The following is an 18,645-nucleotide window of genomic DNA, read 5'->3' on the forward strand; positions in this document are numbered from 1 at the left end:
CTGTCCTGATAGAATTTGAACCAAGGTTGGCTCTTGCTAGAGCCCCCCAACTCAGGGATTTGCAGAGAAACAGGAAAATCAACTGCTAGCACTTACAACCTGTAGAGTTTTGCCCTGGAAAAAAATATTCTCCTGCTAAAACTATTTAGCAAGTTGGCCTAGACTTAGAAGTGGTTTTCTTGGGGAGGGGGGGGAGGGGGTGGGTTTGTTCTTCCACCCCACAGGAAATAATTTGCTTGAGTTTGGTTTTTACAGGCAGTGTGTTGTGTGTAGTCTTTTCCATAGCTTTATCCTCCTCCTGAAGCAGGAGATAGCAAGTCTGGGTCATTATGAAGCCTTACTCAAGCTTTCCCTTTGTTTCAGGACAGCCACACGGTACCTACCTGCACTGATCAGCAGCTGCTAGCAGAGGAGTTGGCTCTGAGAACTGTGAGCACTGGAAAAATATGGAAAGAATCCTGGGTTTTACCCATAACCACTGTTTCATCGTGCTGTTCTTCACCTCCCTGAGCCCACTGGGCCTTGCCCAGTACGAACACTGGCCCTACCTCCCCGGTTACCCTGAGCCACCCCCACAAGTGTACCAGCCCCCCCAGAGGCCAGCAAACGTTCCCAAAATCCAGCTTAGGCTTGCAGGACAGAAGAGGAAACACAACGAAGGCAGAGTGGAGGTGTTCTACAGCGGCGAGTGGGGCACGGTGTGCGACGATGACTTCTCCATCCACGCTGCACACGTGGTCTGCAGGGAGCTTGGCTATGTGGAGGCAGTGTCTTGGCTGCCAAGCTCCAAGTATGGGAAAGGAGAAGGTAAGGTAACTTCCAGAGCAGCAGCCTTGTGCTCTCTGTCTTTCCAACCCCACCAGAACGCCAATCCCATTGAAGATGTGTATGGTTATTTCCTACAAGCATAATTGAAATAGCTTTGTGGTGAAGCAGTGCCTCTCAAAATCACTGCCCTGTTAGATTAAACAGTTGGAATAATAGGTATTTGCTTGTTTGGGCTGAAACAAGGAGAAAGGAATGATGAAGCAAAAAGCTGAGGGACCAGGTTAGGCTGTGTGAGCTCTGGAGCAGATGCTTGGATGAGGCTGTGGATAAGGGTAGGAGGCTCTTCAGTAGCCAGTAAGGCTTATCATAGGGGAAACTGCATCCACAAATGTCATGGGTAGAAGGTCCATTTCCCTATTCATGTTTATGTTGCCTTGTAGTGAGTTAAATAGAGCTTTAAGCACTCCCTCCCCCTGTTGTTCTTTGCTTCTGAATTGTTTTGGCTCTGAGCAGGCTGCCTGTGTGATGCCATACAGATCTCTCTCTACCCCATTAGCCTCTAGACACACACGTATTGTACTTTGCAGCACACACTAGCCTGTAAGACCTTAAAGGGGTCTGCATGCTTCATGGCCTATATAGGGTTATATTTCAGAGAATCCTTTGGGACGCTCTCAGGCTGTTCCTGATGGGGAAAAGCTCTTCACCCCACCCCAAACTGTACATCCTTTCTTGCTCTTTGAACGGGTACGTGGTGGTTGTGTGGATAATTCCACCTTCTTGCATCTCATTCCCAAATATGTGCTGAAAAAGCCTTGGAAAGGTGACTGGAATCCCAGAATCACAGGGTTGGAAAAGACCTTTAAGATTATCAGGTCCAACTGTTCCTGTCCTGTGCTAAACCAGATCCCTAAGTACCTCATCTACCTTTTCTTAAACATACCCAGGGTGGGTGATTCAGCCCCTCCCTGGGCAGCCTGTTCCAGGCCCCCACAACTCTTTCAGGGAAGAACTTTCCCCTCCCATCTGCTCTGCCCCTGCCCTGGGGCAGCTTGAGCCCATTGCCCCTTGTCCCATCTCCTGTCCCCTGGCTGAAGAGACCATCACCCACCTCTCTGCACCCTCCTGGCAGGGCAGTGGAGGTGGGGAGAAGGTCTCCCCTCAGCCTCCTCTTCTCCAGGCTGAACATCCCCAGCTCCCTCAGCCCCTCCTCAGAGGATTTGCCCTCCAGCCCCTTCCCCAGCCTGGTTGCCCTTCTCTGCACTCACTCCAGGACCTCACTGTCCTTCTGATGGTGAGGAGCCCAGAACTGGACACAGAAATGTCGCTCTGTGTGTGTTATATCACCAAATTCTTAAAATCCTCATGCTTGAGAGGCAACAACTCTGTGATGGTATGTAGCTCAACAGATTTAATGGTTGTCTTTTCGTACCCTGTTAGCTGAATGTTGACCTACGAGGAGTTTTTCCTGCAAACACTGAAGCCTGGCACACTCTTGATGTAACCCACAGACAGGTCGTTTCCACTGCAGCAGGGATAAAGGTGCTGTGTGCCTGTTACTTAGCACCACTCCTCAGTCCTCACACCTATAAACTTGCCTGTAAAAGAGCGAGCAGGCCTGGACTGAAACATGAAACCCTGAATGTTGTCCCAGGCTGTGGATTTTGGCTCTTGGGGAAGAGTAGAAGACTTCTGAGCAAGAAAGAGGCCATGACACTTGAAAATAAACCAGAAACTGATTGCCACGTGATTTACCAGGAGTGTTTTCTGCATACCAGAGTAACACTGGGTACATCTCGACGCAGAGAGCCTGTGCAATGGGAATTGTGCCTTCCTCAAACTGCAGAGCCTGGCTTCTGCTGGAGATCTTTCTGCTCTCATGTTTGGGGAGCATGGAGAGGGCTGGTGGGTCCATCCTCTGGGGATTAAGCAGCTGAGCTTGGGGCTGCTGGGACAGCCAAGGGAAACAGCTGCAGAATCAGAGGATCACGAGGTTGGAAAAGACCTTTAAGATCATTGAGTCCAACCATCCCTGTCCTGTTAAACCAGATCCCTAAGTACCTCATCTACCTTTTTTAAACTCATCCAGGGTGGGTGACTCAACCACCTCCCGGGGCAGCCTATTCCAGGCCCTGACAACTCTTTCCATGAAGAACTTTTCCCCTCACATCTGCTCTGCCCCTGCCCTGGTGCAGCTTGAGCCCATTGCCCTCGTCCTGTCGCCTGGGCAAAGAGACCAACCCCCACCTCTCTGCACCCTCCTGGCAGGTCAGTGGAGGTGATAAGGTCTCCCCTCAGCCTCCTCTTCTCCAGGCTGAACACCCCCAGCTCCCTCAGCCGCCCCTCGGAAGGTTTGCTGCTCTCCAGCCCCTTCCCCAGCCTGGTTGCCCTTCTCTGGACACCCTCCAGGGCCTCCATGTCCTTCTTGGAGCGAGGGGCCCAGAGCTGAACCCAGCACTCGAGGTGCAGCCTCCCCAGTGCCGAGTGCGGGGGCACAATCCCTGCCCTGGCCCTGCAGCCACGCTGGGGCTGACACAAGCCCAGATGCCGTTGGGCTTCCCGGCCCCCCGGGCACGCTGCCGGCTCAGGGTCAGTCCCAGGCACCCAACACCCCCAGGTCCTTCTCTGCCTGACAGCTGTCTAGCCAGCCTTCCCCAAGCCTGGAGCTTGATTTTATTTCCATTTTGCCTGTTCATTTATCTTAGAAGTGAGTTCTGAGACACTTGATGAGCTGAAATGAGCTAAATATACCTCTGTGTGTGTGTGTTTGTGTGTGTGTGAATACACACATGCTTTTTGCTGGAGGGAAAGTGGTAATTCCAGTCTGGAAACTGGACCCTGGTGATTGGTTTTCAAAGAACACCCAAATAACAGGAGGTTCCAAACAACAGTGGGTTGTTAAAGCTTTTGCCCAGATCTGCCTTTGTAAATTCAGGGTGTTTGCTCAAACCTTGCAGCTGGTTCCTATGAGAGATTTAATGAGGATTTGATAAAGGGGAAATGATGTGAAGAGAAGCCTAAAATACAGGAGGGATGATGTGGTGAGTATGATGAGAGGGCAGGGTGTAATCAGCCAAACGGAGGGGACCTGGTGACACAGTTTGCTCTGAAGTGGCTGTCATCAGAGGGGTCAGTTATCTCTGTGAGTGGGAATGCAGCAGAGATGTCTCTGCCTCAGGCTGGGGGCCTGTTTTTGTTACCAGGCAGACAAGGGAAAGGGGAAGCTGTGGGGCAGAGCTGTTTGCAGTTAGGAAGTACTTGAGGTGGATTGTTGATGCTCCTCAGCTGTTGATTCAAGCTTATTTATAGCTGTTATCTCTTTCCCCTTCCTTGCTTTCCCACCAGCTATCAGCACGACCCACATTTACCCTCTTTTGTGAGTCTCAGTTCTGTTTTCTTTCCCCTTCAGGGAAAATCTGGATGGACAATGTCCACTGTAATGGCAAGGAGACCACCCTGGCAGCCTGCACCTCCAACGGCTGGGGAGTGACTGACTGCAAACACACCGAAGACGTGGGAGTGGTCTGCAGTGAAAAGAGAATCCCTGGCTTCAAGTTTGACAACTCACTGCTTAACCAAATAGAGGTAAACATACTTAAACATACAATGGCAGGGCAAGGGGGATGGAGTGAAGCTAAAGGAAGGAAGGTTTAAATTAGATGTTAGGGGGAAGTTCTTTACAGAGTGGTGAGGGGCTGGAACAGGGGGTGGGTGTCCCATCTCTGGGGGTGTTCAAGGCCAGGTTGGATGGGGCTCTGAGCAACCTTGTGTAGCTCCAGGCCTGGAGGTTGGTGTCCCTGCCTGTGGCAGGGGGGTTGGAGCTCTGTGACCCTTGGGGTCCCTTCCAACCCAGACCAGGCTGTGATTCTATGAAAGCTATGAGCTGCTGAGCAAGAGCCTTCTGCACACAGGAGTGTCTGCTACTACATGTTATCCCATAATACAGGTTATCCTGGCTGCTCACTGTGGTCAATGCAAACTCTTGACAGTGCTTTTAGATGCTGGCTAAAGGTGCAACTTTCAGATCTGCATTTCAGCTGTTCAGAGCGTTATATAAAGAATAAGATAATAATATAAGAATATAATAAGGTCAAAGTATATTACTCCTATTCCACAATCAATTCTCAGAATTGAAAACGCATTTATTGTATTTCTAAGAATGTTTTGGGAGAGACAAGGTATGTGCTGTACTCCTGGACCTTGCACCTCGCTGACTCTGTGCTAAATCACTGAGTTTTCTTTCATCTGATGCCCCCCTTTTGATCCTGGGAACAATTTGGGGGTCTCTGACATACCAGCTGGGGGTCAGCAGTTAGGCTTTGGCTTTAGATGGGAATAGGGCTGACAGCTGTGGCTTGAAGTGGGTGGATTTATAAGGAAAGATATGAAGGTAGTTTGTCATAGTTTGGCTAAGCAATGATGAAGTAACCATGATAACTGTATGGAAATATTTGGAGGATTAGTACTGGGGGTGATGAAAGGAGTTGAAGAGAGGAAAACGTGGGCTGGTCACTGGGGGAAAGGTTCCAGAGCGTGGCTGGTAAGACTGCCAGGCTGAGGTTGGGATTCCTGGGAAAATGACAGAATAAAAACGCTTGAATTGCCTTCCAGTGGCCTTGTAACAGTTCTGCAGAAGAAAGAGCTGAGGGAATGATGAGCTGGGAAGAAGCTGAGCTGAGTTTTTCAAGGAAAAAGGAGGAAAAAAAAAAAGGCTGTTTTCCTTCAGCTTTTGAGGCTGGAAGGTATTTCTGGTGACTGTGGTACCATCTCCCTTGTTTGGGATGCTCTGCAAATCCAGTGGTTACCCTTGGGCAGAATTTATCACAAGAGCCTATCCCATCACCACAGTCAAATCTTATTTTAAGCAGCCAGGGGCACCAGGATGTGTCACATACCACAGTGTGGTCTCCACAGCTTGATCCTGGCTTCGTGCATGATCTGAAACAATAGATACAGCCTTCTTCATCACTTCAAAACTATTCTAGCAGCTACTTCACAGCTGCTGATTTAGAAAGGGTCTCTCAGCATTTTCCTCTACCAGATTTTTCCATTGGAGGGTCGTGCAGTGCAGCATACTGGGCAAGGGAAGATCAGTCCAACCTTTCCTCGCCCTGCTGAGGCTTTAGGAAGGATGCTGTGGGTGAGCAGGCAGCTCCAGCCCTTTCACAGAAAGCTCCTGTGCAAGGGTGCAGATAGAGGATGTGAGAGCTGAACTCTGCCTTGCCTTGACCTTACTTCACCGGGCTAAGGAGGGAAAGGAGCCTTTCCAGAGGAATCCCAAGCTGTCTCCATCAATGGCACCGTTGTTCAGAGAACGAGGCGAAATCATGGAACATCGCTGATGCCTTTGGCAGATGTGTGAGTCCCCAAAGCCACAGTGAATCCTCAAAGCAGAGGCCTGGAAGAAAAGATGCTTTAGTCTAGACGGAGGTCGTTTCGCTCTGAGATGCTTCAGATATTAATCATAAAGGCTTTGGAGGGCTCCCTTTTCCACTAGGTAAGCACTGGAGTTTGACTAATGACTTGAACACATTGGGTAATTGAGGGCTAGCTTGTGCTGCTGCTGTGTGGGCGCCCCAGCTTCACACAGAAGTGCAATGAATCATGAGATCGAAGCAGTTCATGTAGCAGAAGCCTGACTCATCAACAGCATTGCTTAGGGGAAAAAGGTGTAAGAGAAGTCAGATGTCCTGTGTCCTGGGAGCCAGGTGGGGATGAAAGCATCCACTGATGTGACAAGGAACACGTTGCTTGTTCCCAACAGTTGCTAAGGGGCACCAGTGACTGAAGACGCTGAACTGGTGGGGGAAAAAAGGTAAATCAGATGAAGAGCTTCATTTTTAAGTGCCTGTGGTAAGCTGGGAGCTCTCAGCCTGGCTTTCCCAGTCACTCTGTCCTGGTGGTAGGAAACAGCGTTGTGTTTTCTGGGCAGAGGCTGCTTTAACCCAGCTCTGTATGTCCATGTGCTTCTCCCCTCCCTACAGCTGCCTGTACCATAGCTTCTACCCTACAAAACCAAGCTGATTTTTTCCTACACCCCTCTAAGATCACTGGCAGCTGAAAGGTTCTTTCTCTGCTGGTTTCTTTGCAGCGTGATTCAGGCTAAAGGTGATGTGCTATAAATTTTTAAGATGCCATTGTGGATGTACTCTTCAGTCACAGCTAGCTGTCAGATGCTTAAACTCTTCCCCCCCCCCCACCTCCCTCAGCTTTCCTCTTCTTAATCTTTGCTTTATCTCATTAGCAGCTGGCGTGACATAGTTTGAGTCAAAGATGATGAGCAGGGTTACTCATAGGGTCACAAACTCCAAACCAGGGAGGTCAAAAGGCTTGTGTGAATGCAAGTTGAAAGTCTTTGCCTTCTCTAACATGCCTGGGAATTCTGCACATCATACCTCGCATTCATCAGGGGAAACATCATCGTTTTGTAAGCTGTGGGGTTCTTTGGGCTGTAGCTCAGAGCTTGCCCAAGTGCTATTTTCTCTTTGGAAGGAGATCAGGGCTTGAGGGGCCTGGGGTTTTTTCTATGGAGCAGCAATGCTGTGGTCAGCCCTCTCCCCCAGCCCCACTGCTTCAGCTGTTGCACTGATGGAGCTAAACCAGACCAAATTTCATTTCCAATGAAAGGCATTTTGGTTTGCCCTGAAGCTGCTTTTAAAACCAGGCTTAAGGGTTTAAGATGATGCACAGAGCTTATAGATTGAATGGCATCTTCCCGTGTCTCTTCCCCACACTAGCTGGGAACAACCCCAACGCTTCCCAAGTGGATCCAACTGTCTGCACACCGATGGTTTGACAGCCAGCTGGGGAATGGGAGCAAGGGCTGACCCCAGCACACACTCATGTGTTGGGATGAGCTGTGGTGGGGAATCACAGAATCACAGGGTTGGAAAAGACCTTTAAGATGATCAAGTCCAACTGTCCCTGTCCTGTGCTAAACCAGGTCCCTGAGCACCTCATCTGCCCTTTTTTAAACACACCCAGGGGGGTGACTCAGCCCCTCCCTGGGCAGCCTATTCCAGGTCCTGACAACTCTTTCAGGGAAGAACTTTCCCCTCCCATCTGCTCTGCCCCTGCCCTGGGGCAGCTTGAGCCCATTGCCCCTTGTCCCATCTCCTGTCCCCTGGCTGAAGAGACCATCACCCACCTCTCTGCACCCTCCTGGCAGGGCAGGGGAGGTGGGGAGAAGGTCTCCCCTCAGCCTCCTCTTCTCCAGGCTGAACACCCCCAGCTCCCTCAGCCGCTCCTCAGAGGATTTGCCCTCCAGCCCCTTCCCCAGCCTGGTTGCCCTTCTCTGGAGCAGAGGTTTCACTCCATTCTCTTGTTGCAAGCGTTGAGGGGGAACAGGGCTTTGTTCAGCCCAGTCAACCCACCACCGAGCCCATGCCAGAGCACTTCAAATTCCCTCCCCTGTCCTGGGGAGCTCTGTGTGCTCCTGCTGCCAGGGACAGACAGATCACCTTAAATCCATTGCTTAGAAAGTATCTTAAAGGCCCTTTAGTGCTGAGTTCTCTGGGGCTGCCAAGCTAGAACACGGAAAGCCAGCAGGTATAAGACAACATCTGACTTCATGCTGACGGGGCTCCAGCTCGGAGGGGCTGTGCAAATTGACATTTGCTCAGGTCTGGCTTTGCTTCCTAAAACCTGACAGGCAAAGAGAGTTCACACTCTTTTAAAAGCAACGTGATAGCCCTTGAGCAGAGGTTTGTTGGTTTTGGACAATGCACATACCTCCGTTTCCCAGCTTGGAAATGCTGCAGATAAGTAGTATAGGATGAATTTTTTCCATCACCATAAACCACTTGGCTTATACATATATATGCTCTGAAAGATCTCTTCCCATCACAGCTCATATTTTGAGGGTTACATCATATCTCTTCCTGTCCCTGAGCCTTTCCATTCCCTGTCCTGTTGGGAAGGGGCAGTGCCTGACCCTCAGTTCTGTGAGACGAGTTGCCAGGCTCAGACCAAAGGGAAATGTTTCAGAAGGCCTGTGGTAAGGTGATGGGCAGGTGGAGAGGAAGAGGTTAACTCTTAAAAGAGGACAAGGGGCAGGTCTGAAATCCATCAGCCTCTTGCTAAAGGGCAGAAAAAACTCCCCTGGTTTTTGCTTGCTGTTTTCCACAGCCACTGCAGCTTTTAGCCTTGGGACTTGTTCAAAGGATTATTTCTTGGAGGGTGATGAATGTGCATAGCAGGGCAGCTCTTTCATGGGCTGCTGGCTGGTCAGAATTAGCCTGATAGCCCTTTAGCTCACTGGCTGCCTAAACGCTGGAGGGTGCTCACCTTTTCAAAGCTGGGAGAGCAGCAGGAGTGTAATGACACTGAAAGCATTTTCCATGGGGGGTGAGGGGGGCTTCCCCCTCCTCTTTAAAGTCTGCAGCCCAACTATGCAGACAGCATCTCGTTAATGGAGAGAGCTGGGCTTGAGGCTTGCCCTTGTCTGCTTTTACATTAGGAGGGGAAAGGCAGGTGCTGCTGGTAGCACATCCTCTCTCCCCAGCTGGGAGAGTAAGCTGCACACCCTGAAAGGGTTCAGAAGTCCTTTAGAAAAGCAGGAACTGTGCTTGGAGGTGCTGCAAGCATGGCTTAAATTGTGTGTGAACTTAAAAGGCTGTGTGGCTGGCTGGGAGCACGAGGAGGTTGATGCTGATCCCTTGCTGTGATCCTCCCTGGAAGCATCTGCTCATCCAGTGGGATGGGGCCAAAGTTGTTGCTAAAATAACACCGTTGTTTAGCTGAGGGGGGGGATGATTTAGCTTGCATTCCTCCCTTTTTTAGCCACAGTGTGGCCTGAAGTTAAGGCTGGGTTTGGATGCTGTAGTTCAGATCAGTGGCTTGATGCACAGCCTGGGTCTAACTGGTGGCAGGGCACATCACTGCCTTATCCCTCGTGGTGGCTCTTGTTGGCATCACAGCGTGGCTGGCACAGCCTGAGAGGTGTCCAGGGAGCACCAAGGCCAAGGAGAGGGAGAAGAGAAGTTTAATCATGTTGGGTTTAAGTGCTCAAAGTGTGTATCTGGGAACCCAGAGTGTGGGTTGGAGTTGCCTGTGATGGAGTTTGAGAGGGACAGGCAGAAGGTGCTATAAATACCTAAGCTGAGCAGCAATAATTCAGGCTTTGTAAAAGATAACGAGTGGGATCTGATGTGTTGGCCAAAGATCTGGGAGCACACAGGGCTTTGGGCTGTCTGGCTGCCCCAAGTAAACACTAGATCTGGTCTGCAGGTGGGACTGGGGGAGTGGGCCAGGTTTGAAGGGTGAGTGGAGGGTAGAGGGGGGAAAGCTGGGAGCAGAATCTGTGCATCCAGACTGCCCTGGACCACACTCCTCCTCCCACAGATATGCTGCAGAGAGCAGGATGAAGTCCATGCAGAAGTGCAGTGTGATGGTTGGTTCTTGTCTTGCTGTTCACAGTGTCTGGGTGGTGGGTGGGCAGCCTGTGGACCCGCTTTGAGGTTCCTGTGTGCAGCTGAAATGTAGGCACAGCCCCAAACGTTTTCCAAAGTCTTTGCAGGATGCCAGAAGCTCTGAAATCAAAGTGATTTAACCTGTGTCCACAAACCCCCAAGCAGGCAATGCAGGCCCTACCTTTCCAAACAGTACCTGCAGCTGCTTTGTGTTGTCCAAACACAGCCCACCTGTGGCTGCCTCCCTGGGCTGACCAGCAATTTTAAGACCACAGGAACCAGCTTCTACCCTCAATATATTTCTTAAATAAATGCATGCTAGTTATTATATTTTTTTTTCAACCTATCCCCCCAAAAAAACATCCCTAGCAAAATATTTGTTGTCCACCCTCTTCCTCTGTGTGCACACACAGAGGCTTCAAATAGGACAGACACTAAATATATCAAGTTGCTGCAGCCCTTGCAGGTTCACAAATAGATCTGGTACCTGAGACCAGACCAGAGCTTTGGCCAGACGGTGGGCAGACAAGGTCTAGCTAAACATACCAGGCTCTGCTGCTATTTCTGTCCTGCTTCTCCCTTCTGGGTGTAGGTGAAGCAAGAAAAAAACCTCACTTCAAAGCCCAGTGGCTCAAAGGCTCTGGTCTTGCCAGGTTAAAAGTGGGTTGAACTATATTGTCCAGGTTTCTTAACCAGTGGGAAAGGGCTTTGCAAAGTCCTGCTCAGGAGCCCCCAGTTCAACTGGGCTTTGTGGGTGAGAACCATAAAATGCTCCTGTAGTCTGGGCTGCTTCTGCCTGGAAGGTGTAAGGAGAGGAGGAGGAAGGTGCAAGGAGAGGAGGAGGAGGAAGGGTCCTTTTGCTTGTGGCTCACAGATAGATCTTCCTTTTAGCTTTTTGCCGTGGAAACCAGCAGAAGACTCAGCTGTAACTCAGGTCACCACCATCTGAGACTTCAGCTCTGTCTCCTCATGCAGCTCTCAGTGTTTGACAATAAAAGGGTTTATTTGCTTGTTTGTTATGACAACAGTGTTTTAATGTCTTTCCCCCTGGTGTAAATGTTTACTTGACTAAGTATAAGCCCCTGTGTAACACCAAAGCTGGTGCTTTCTGCATCTAGAAGGGGTCTCAGCAGCTTTTCTGCTGCTAACTCCAGACAAGTACTGATGAAGCTGCTGTTGGGGTAAGGATGGTGGTTCCTTTAGAGCTGTCATGTTAAGGTGTGGGTGATAGTTTCTACCTGCTTACCTCAGGGGTCTCTTTGTGGCAGCTTGGAGCACATCAGGATGCTGGGTTTGTGCAGAGAGCTGATGCTTGTGCCCTGGCAGGAGTAGGAGCTGGTGGAGCTGGTAGGGCTCAAAGTACCATGGCTGGCACTGGTTTTTTTGCTGCACTTCTCTGGGGGATCAGGTTAACCCATTCATCTCCTTGCACCCACTGTGGCCAGGCCCTAAGCAGCTGTCAGATGTCGTGCTGGATGTGATACCCTGGACAAACTCTTTACCTGAGCCTGAGGACAGAGTATGATCCTGTTCTGTTTTGCAGTGTAGCAGCCAGATAATAGACCTGGCTGGCTTACAGCACTAGCTGGTGAAACTCCATGATCTTAAAGGTCTTTTCCAACCTCAACCACTCTGTGATTTGATCCAGATTGTCTTTACAGTAGCTTGGTAGAAAGGAAAAGGTGAATGTAAAGGCTTTGCTCATCATAAAACCCTTGGGCCATGGTGCTTGTGGGGCAGAGCAGCATCCTATCCTAAACTGAGCCTCCCACCCATGCCAGAGCATCTCCAGGGTTCAGTGCTCCTGCCTCCTCTCCCTCCCTCCTGTCACCGGTGCCTTTCATTAGCTGCTTTGCATTGGCAGCCCTGAGGCCGCTGCTGAAGCCTCTCACAGTTTAGCAAAGGCTTTTGTCATGTATAATCTGCACTGTATTTGCTCCTGGACCCTAATCCTGAATTGCACTCTCATCCCTCACCCTTTTGTACTGCACAAACCCAGAACAAAAAGTGCTTGAGGCTCAATACAGCATAAAGTTCCCAGGGGACTGCTGTCCCCCATAGGCAAACCCCTCTTTGTCTTGCAGCATCTATTTCCCCATGTTTATTTAACAGCTGGGACCTTGTTAGTGACTGAGGCACAGCTCCAGATGTTTAAATCCAAACAGATTCCACCCACTCCAGTGCCTGTGAAGAGAGAGCTTTCTAAAAAGGCAGGAGAAAAGACTTGGGAGCTGAGACTTCAGTGGAAGTGAGTGAAAGGTTTAAATGCAGGACGGAAGATGCCTCTGGGATGAACAAAGTCTCTATGGAAAGATTTTGTGTTATGTTTGTAATTGGGGACAAAAAAAAACCCAAACCAGTTTATTTCTTGTCTGTGTTGCAGCCTTCTTGTCTTGGTGTTTGGGAAGCCAAGAAATCCAAGAGCTCTGGCCATGAGGGAGATGCACACAGCCATAGCTGCTCAGCCCCTCCTGCACCTGAGGCTCTCCTGGTTTCCTAGTGTCATCACTGAGCACAGGGGGGTGTTTAAAGTGAGCAGTGAGATGCTCTTCTAGAAAGCCCCTCTGAAATCCCAGCTGCTGTGGCTTGCTTTCAGCCAGGAGCCAGTGATTCACAACCAGGGTAGTGTCTGCAAAGTAGCAGTTGGGTTTCTAGGAATGGGGATCTCCTTCCCTGTATTGATGGCTGGGCATCCTCAGGACTGCTGCAGGAAGGAAGGGTATGGCTGAGCTTGGGCAGTGGAGGAGGACACAGGCACAATGTCCTGGGCATAATTGTTCTGCCAACACAAAACAGATGGCAAAAGGTGAAAGGAAACGTTATGAAAGTTGTGTCGGTTTTTGCAATCAGATCCCAAGCCATGGGGGAAGCATTTGGTTCAGAGACTGGAAACAAAAGCAGCTGAGGCTCATGTGAAAACTTTCCAAGCCAGGAATCCTTTTGTGAAAGCTCAAAAACAAACCCCTTTCTTTTTTTGCTGTCTCCAGGCAGGCCCCAGCTTTTCTGAAGCTGAGATTCATTGGTTTCGTAACGGAGCGCAGCGCGTTGGCTTGTGGTGGCCTTTTGTGTCTGGGACTGAGGAGCAGCAGCAGCAGCAGCAGGGCAGGTCTTGGATGTGGCTCTTGGAGAGGAAAGGAGCAGGGTGGAGGGGAACATGGCCCAACCCCGACTGGTTTGATGCTTGTTGTTTTGTTCTCACTTCTACATTCATTTGTATTGTAGTGATGTTGGAAGTCCCAAAAAGTCACACCTTCTCTTTGAGCAAACACTGACCTGAAGCCCCTGCTGCAGAGGGTTTTCAGCTCAGAGTGGGTGAGATGAGGTTAGAGTTGTCCTCTTTCCCCAGAAGGGGTGAAGAAGTGTGAGCCAGAGGCCAAAGGTAGCAGAAAAGGAGGTGGGGAAGTGAGTTGGAGTAGCTGAACTCACACAGGGCACCGGTGGCAGAACCAAGCAGGATCTCTTCAGCCTCAGACCACAGTTATTTTAGCTTCCACCTGATTTTTGCATCACTATGCACAGTCAGTGACTCCAGGGAAAAGTGGGGTGATGTGGACACTGGAGCACTGAATCCAGGAAGAGATGTAGTACTCTTCCTCCCCTGCCCTCTGTACCAGCTTCCTCTCACTTTCTGGTTCTTCGCACCTTTCAAGGCTCAGGAGGCTTAACCCCAGCAGGACAAAAATACCTTAGGATTTCTTACTACTTGTGTGCTTACTCACTCCCTTCATGGAGTTTGTCTGTGCCAGTGTGGATGTCTTTGATGCAAGTGGAGCTGCAGCTTGACAAAGGAGGCAGTGGTGATGGAGCAGACCTGCAAGCTCCACGCACAGGGATGTGCTGGCAGTGGGAGCAGAGCAGCGCTCTGGAGAGCAGAAAGCAAAGGCAAGAGCTGCTCCAACCTCAAGTGTGTGGGTGAGATTGTTTCATAAGCAAAAGAGAGCTTGGAGATCCAGGTCTGAGTTATACTAGTAGCTGAATTCTAAGACTTGGAGTTCAGGGGGAAGGAAAAAAATCCCAGAAAAGGGGCTGGCACACACATCTCCACAGCTCTTGGCCGGAATAGGTGGTGATTGCGCAAGGCTAGCAGAGAAGGGGAGGATGCATGAGCCATGGGAGTTAACTCTTTCTGGGCTTGCTCTCCCCTCTTGCTTTGTGGGTAAAAATCCTCAGCAGCATTTTTTTCCCCTTGCATTGAGGAAGCTGTGGGTTTGTGCCTGGTTTTCTGCCTCCCTGCTGTGGTCCTTAGCCCAAGCAAGCTGTGTCCCATTGGCTTGGGGCCTCTTTATTTCTTCCTTGCAACGTGGGGTGCAGCCAAGCCAGTTTTATTTCCTAGCAGTAGCATTGCTCTTTAGTGAACAGCTGCTTGGCTCCCAAAATATTCTTGAAGGCTCTACATGATGGTTGTTGATCGCTGAGGTGGGACCTTGGGCAGACGTGCGTTCAGCTTCCGACTTGGTTTCAGATACCTCAGGCACCCATCAGAGCATTTCCCAGCTCTACCCTGCAGCTCTGAGCAAAAGAGAATATGGAGAATAAGTAAAGCTCTTGGAGATGAGGTTGTTGACACGACAGCTTGTTGTGGGTGTTTGTCTCCACGTGTACATAAAGGATGGAGAGGGTGATGTTAAGAACATCTGCTTTAGCTATTCAGTATTGTTTGCTCCTGATTTTTATGTGCAGTCTGTTTTCCCCATTAGCACAGCTGCTCCACACGTTGGTGTTGGAAGAATAAAATATAACTCTGCCTGTATTTGCATCATCAGACCCTCCCAGTGTGACAAAAACTCTGTCCTGAAAGGAAACCATTCAAATCCTGCTGAGAGTTATCAGGAGAAAGCTCTTAGCAGTCCCTTCTCCTTGTGAAACCTGCACTACCCTTATTTGTTCTTTCATCTGCCAACATAAGGCTGAGCTCTGCAGCACTTTGAATTCTTGGGGGTTTTGCTGTTAGACCAGACTCAGTGCAGACCCTTGAGTTGCTCTATCAAGAGTTCCCTGCTCCAAACTTACTCGCTGGGAGCGGAAAGGGGGGTGGATGTGGATTGGTTTTGCTCTCAGCCAGGTTGTGAAAATGTCATTGTGTGCCGGCCTGCTGGAGCTATCTGAAGCCTGAAACACCCTCAAGGGAAGGAGATGATGGTTGTTTCTTGCTAGTTTGCTCACTTTTTTAAAGACAGAGTCCTAAGTCAGAGCAGGGTTTCTTTTTCTACGTATGACAGCATCTCTGGGGGGACACACAGACATATGGTGGGACCTTTGCACAGGAGCCTGCAGTGCCTGAGGTACCATGCTGGCTCTGAGAGTGGGGTTTTTTTCCAAGTCCAACAGCAAGAAATTCAAGTTTGCACCTCATCTTTTCACTTCTGTGAAATGACCTGCAAGGACAAGTCAAAAAATCCTGCCCAGACACGCAGCTTGGAGGTGGGAAATGCAGGTACCCACACTGGGGCATGGGTATCACCCCAGGATCCTGTTGGGATCCCAGCATCTCCAGCCTTGTGGTGGTCAGAGCCCCGTTGGGAACAGATGTAGCAACTTGTTTTTATTTGCTAAGCTGCTGAACTAATGACAAAAATAACAGGGAACTATTAGTAAGGCCTGAAGCAGCATTCCTGAGCTCTTCTTTCAAGAGGTTTTATTTTTTACAGCTTTGTGAGTTCTCTTGTCCTCTTTTTGTGGCTCAGATGGTTTCTTTCTCTGCCTGATGCTCTGATGTGACAAATCCTGTTAAGAGATTCTTAGATCCAGCCAGGACTTTTGAACATCAAAACATACCCCTCTGCCTTGGAAAGTGAGTGAGATGCTGATGCTTGGACACTGCAGGGAAGAATTGCTGCGTGTTGCCCTGCTGAGAGATGCTCTTTCCTCAGCATCTCATCTCTGGTTGGGCTGGTAGAGCAGGAAGGAGTTAAAAAAGCCAACCCCAGATGAGCTTGGTCAGAATACCAGTGCTTTAGTGCCAGAGGTTTAGCTGATGGTCTCTGCTGCAGGAGGGATCTTCAGGTGGAGGTTAGAGCTGGGACCTCGGGATGCTTGGATGTGCTTTCCTGCCCCTTCTGGCCTTTGGAGAGGCAGTTTGCTTTATTTCTCAGCCTGCTTTCTCTCATCCTTCAACTGCTCTGTTTGCCTTGGAGGCTTTTCAGGCTTGCCACCACCTTCCATCTCTGCACAGGCCTCTGATGGTGCAGTATGGTGATGCACTGGGGATGACTAATAGCTGCAACGTGGGAATAACGATTCTGCCTCGTGGTGGAAGCATCAGGCAGATGTTTAACATCTGGCATAACGCTCTCTGACTCAAACAGGGCTAGTGACTGCTGATGCACAGCTTCCTTGCAAAGCCCAGGCATCTCCAACACGTGAAATCACTCTCCCCCTTCCCAAAAAGCTTCTCTTCTCCCCTGTGCCCAGGGCTGGCTGCAGCCTCCTGCCTGGGGATGGCTGTCAAGTGAAAACCACAGGTGGATTTTAGCACCTTCCTGATCTCAGGCTTAGTGGAGGGGGGGGGAAATGTTCCATTTCAGTGACTTTAACATGCAGGAGGGCTGAGACTGACGTAACTACGTGTAGTTGAACATACTTGGGGCTTTATATAGGGTGGCTATATCCTGCAGTCACAGACAGAAAGGCTCCCTTTGGCTGGCTCACCCACTTCCTCAGCTGTCAATGCAAATTTCCTCCTCAGTTCTTCTTTTCATGTGCTTTTCTAGTGCAGTTTTAAGCTTTGGCTCTCAATCCCTTGGGTTAATCCTTTTAATGGGCTTTTATTAAAAACACTTTCAGATCCTCACCAGTCAAAGGTATTTTTCAACTGGATTTAAGGCTTTGATGGCCTCTTGTTTCCTGGGCAAGACACTAAGGCAAGGTAGAGAGGCAAGGTGTGCTCTCAGGGCAGCCCTGGCCTGTAGCTCCAAGTAAACATGCTTTCTCCATCAAGGGAAGAGCTGGAAAAGTTTCATAAACTGCACCAGGGGAGAAAAGTGAGTTGCAGGCACTGGAAACCAGCCTGAGGAGGCTTTTGGTGCTTTTCTGCCAGCACGTAGTCAAGGGCTGTGCAATACTTCAAGAGAACCTGCCAAATGCAGGAGAAGCTCTTTGTGTTGCAAATGGGTTTCCCAGGCTGTGCAGGAGGTGTGCAGGTTTCCTCTCACACCAGAGCCTTGGTTTGAGCACCTCAAAGTGTCTCAGATGGAAGAAACTTGGATGTCAGTGGGTTTTTTTTTGTCTTCTTGAGGGCTACAAGAGCTTTTCAAACCAAAGCCCAAACTGTAAACCCCAAGTAGCACTATCCTGCTGGGTAAAAATCACAGGGTCCTGTTTTCCAGGTCTACTGGGGGTCTCATGGATACTCCAGCTGAGTTGGAGGGCTGAATTCCTGCAGCTGTGGGCGAGAGGAGGAATTGGTGATCCTGTTTGCTGGGAAACTAGGTGGTAAATGTAGATAATTAAAAGAAAATGGGGGCAGGGGGGAAGAAAAGGGGCAGGGAGAGGGGAAGCCTTAAGGGACTCATCCCAAAGTGGTACAGGCAAAGCAGCAGCAGAGCTGTGCCTCTCTCAGCCCCAGCAGACTCTCCCTGCAGTTGGTGTCTGTTAGTTGCATCAGTGTCAGTGAAGCATCTGGAGAATGGATGTGCCACGTGGACTCTCTGCAGGACTCTGCACGTCCTCCTGCCATCTCCAGGACTCTGGTACCTGTGGTGCTGCTGAGTATGCAGCAGCCTGGGTCTCTCTAATGCTCTGGGCATTTTTTTTTCCCCCCACAAGTGACTGAATTTGAGGCAGGGGAGGGGAGGATTCCTCAGTTCTGATGTAACCATTAGCAGAACCACGTGGGCTTAGACATTTTTGAGAAGAAAAGGTCTCCTGGAAGCAAGTCCTAAAATTTTCAGTAGCTCTTTTGTAATTGCTTGCCACAGCAGATATTTTCCAGTCAGCCTTTGCTTTGGGTCCCTGCAAGGTTTGTTTGTGCAGTGTCCTCACGTAGGCTCCAAATGTGAAATCCATCCAACCTCCATGACTCATCTGCTGTCCCGAGTAACACTTCAGCTGGAGGAGGAACCCAGCTCAGGGAAGCAGAGAAGCACATGGGGTTCCCAGCTTTCAGAGCTGGGGAAGGGATGCCCAGGGCCTTAGTGAGAGCCCCCTCTGTGGGCAGCCTGTTCCAGCCCCTCACCACTCTCTCTGGAAAGAACTTCCCCCTAATATCTCATCTAAACCTTCCCTCTTTCAGCTTTAATCCATCCCCCTGTCCTGCCAGTCTCTGCCCTTTAACAAGCTGATTCCCCTCCTGTTCCTCTGCTCCCTTCAGGCACTGGAAGGCTGCAATGAGGTCCCCCCACAGCCTTCTCTTCTCCAGGCTGAGCCAGCCCAGCTCCCTCAGCCTCTCTCCACAGGGGAGCTGCTCCAGCCCTCTGATCATCTCTGTGGCTCCTCTGACCCCTCTCCAACAGCCCCACATCTTCCTTGT

General features: G+C 50.0%; 1 protein-coding gene across 1 annotated transcript in view; it reads left to right on the plus strand.

Moving 5' to 3' along the window:
- Window positions 1-446: 446 nt before the first annotated feature.
- LOXL2 (lysyl oxidase like 2) overlaps window positions 447-18,645 on the plus strand; it is a gene marked incomplete at both ends in the record, with an annotated part of 42,180 nt that continues 23,981 nt past the window's right edge. The window contains 2 exons of the mRNA XM_084274034.1: window positions 447-807; window positions 4,178-4,353. Coding sequence (XP_084130160.1) covers window positions 447-807; window positions 4,178-4,353 — 537 coding nt within the window. The remainder of the gene's footprint in view (window positions 808-4,177; window positions 4,354-18,645) is intronic.

Source organism: Gallinula chloropus, assembly GCF_964237585.1.
Source record: "Gallinula chloropus genome assembly, chromosome: 21".
NCBI lineage: Eukaryota > Metazoa > Chordata > Aves > Gruiformes > Rallidae > Gallinula > Gallinula chloropus.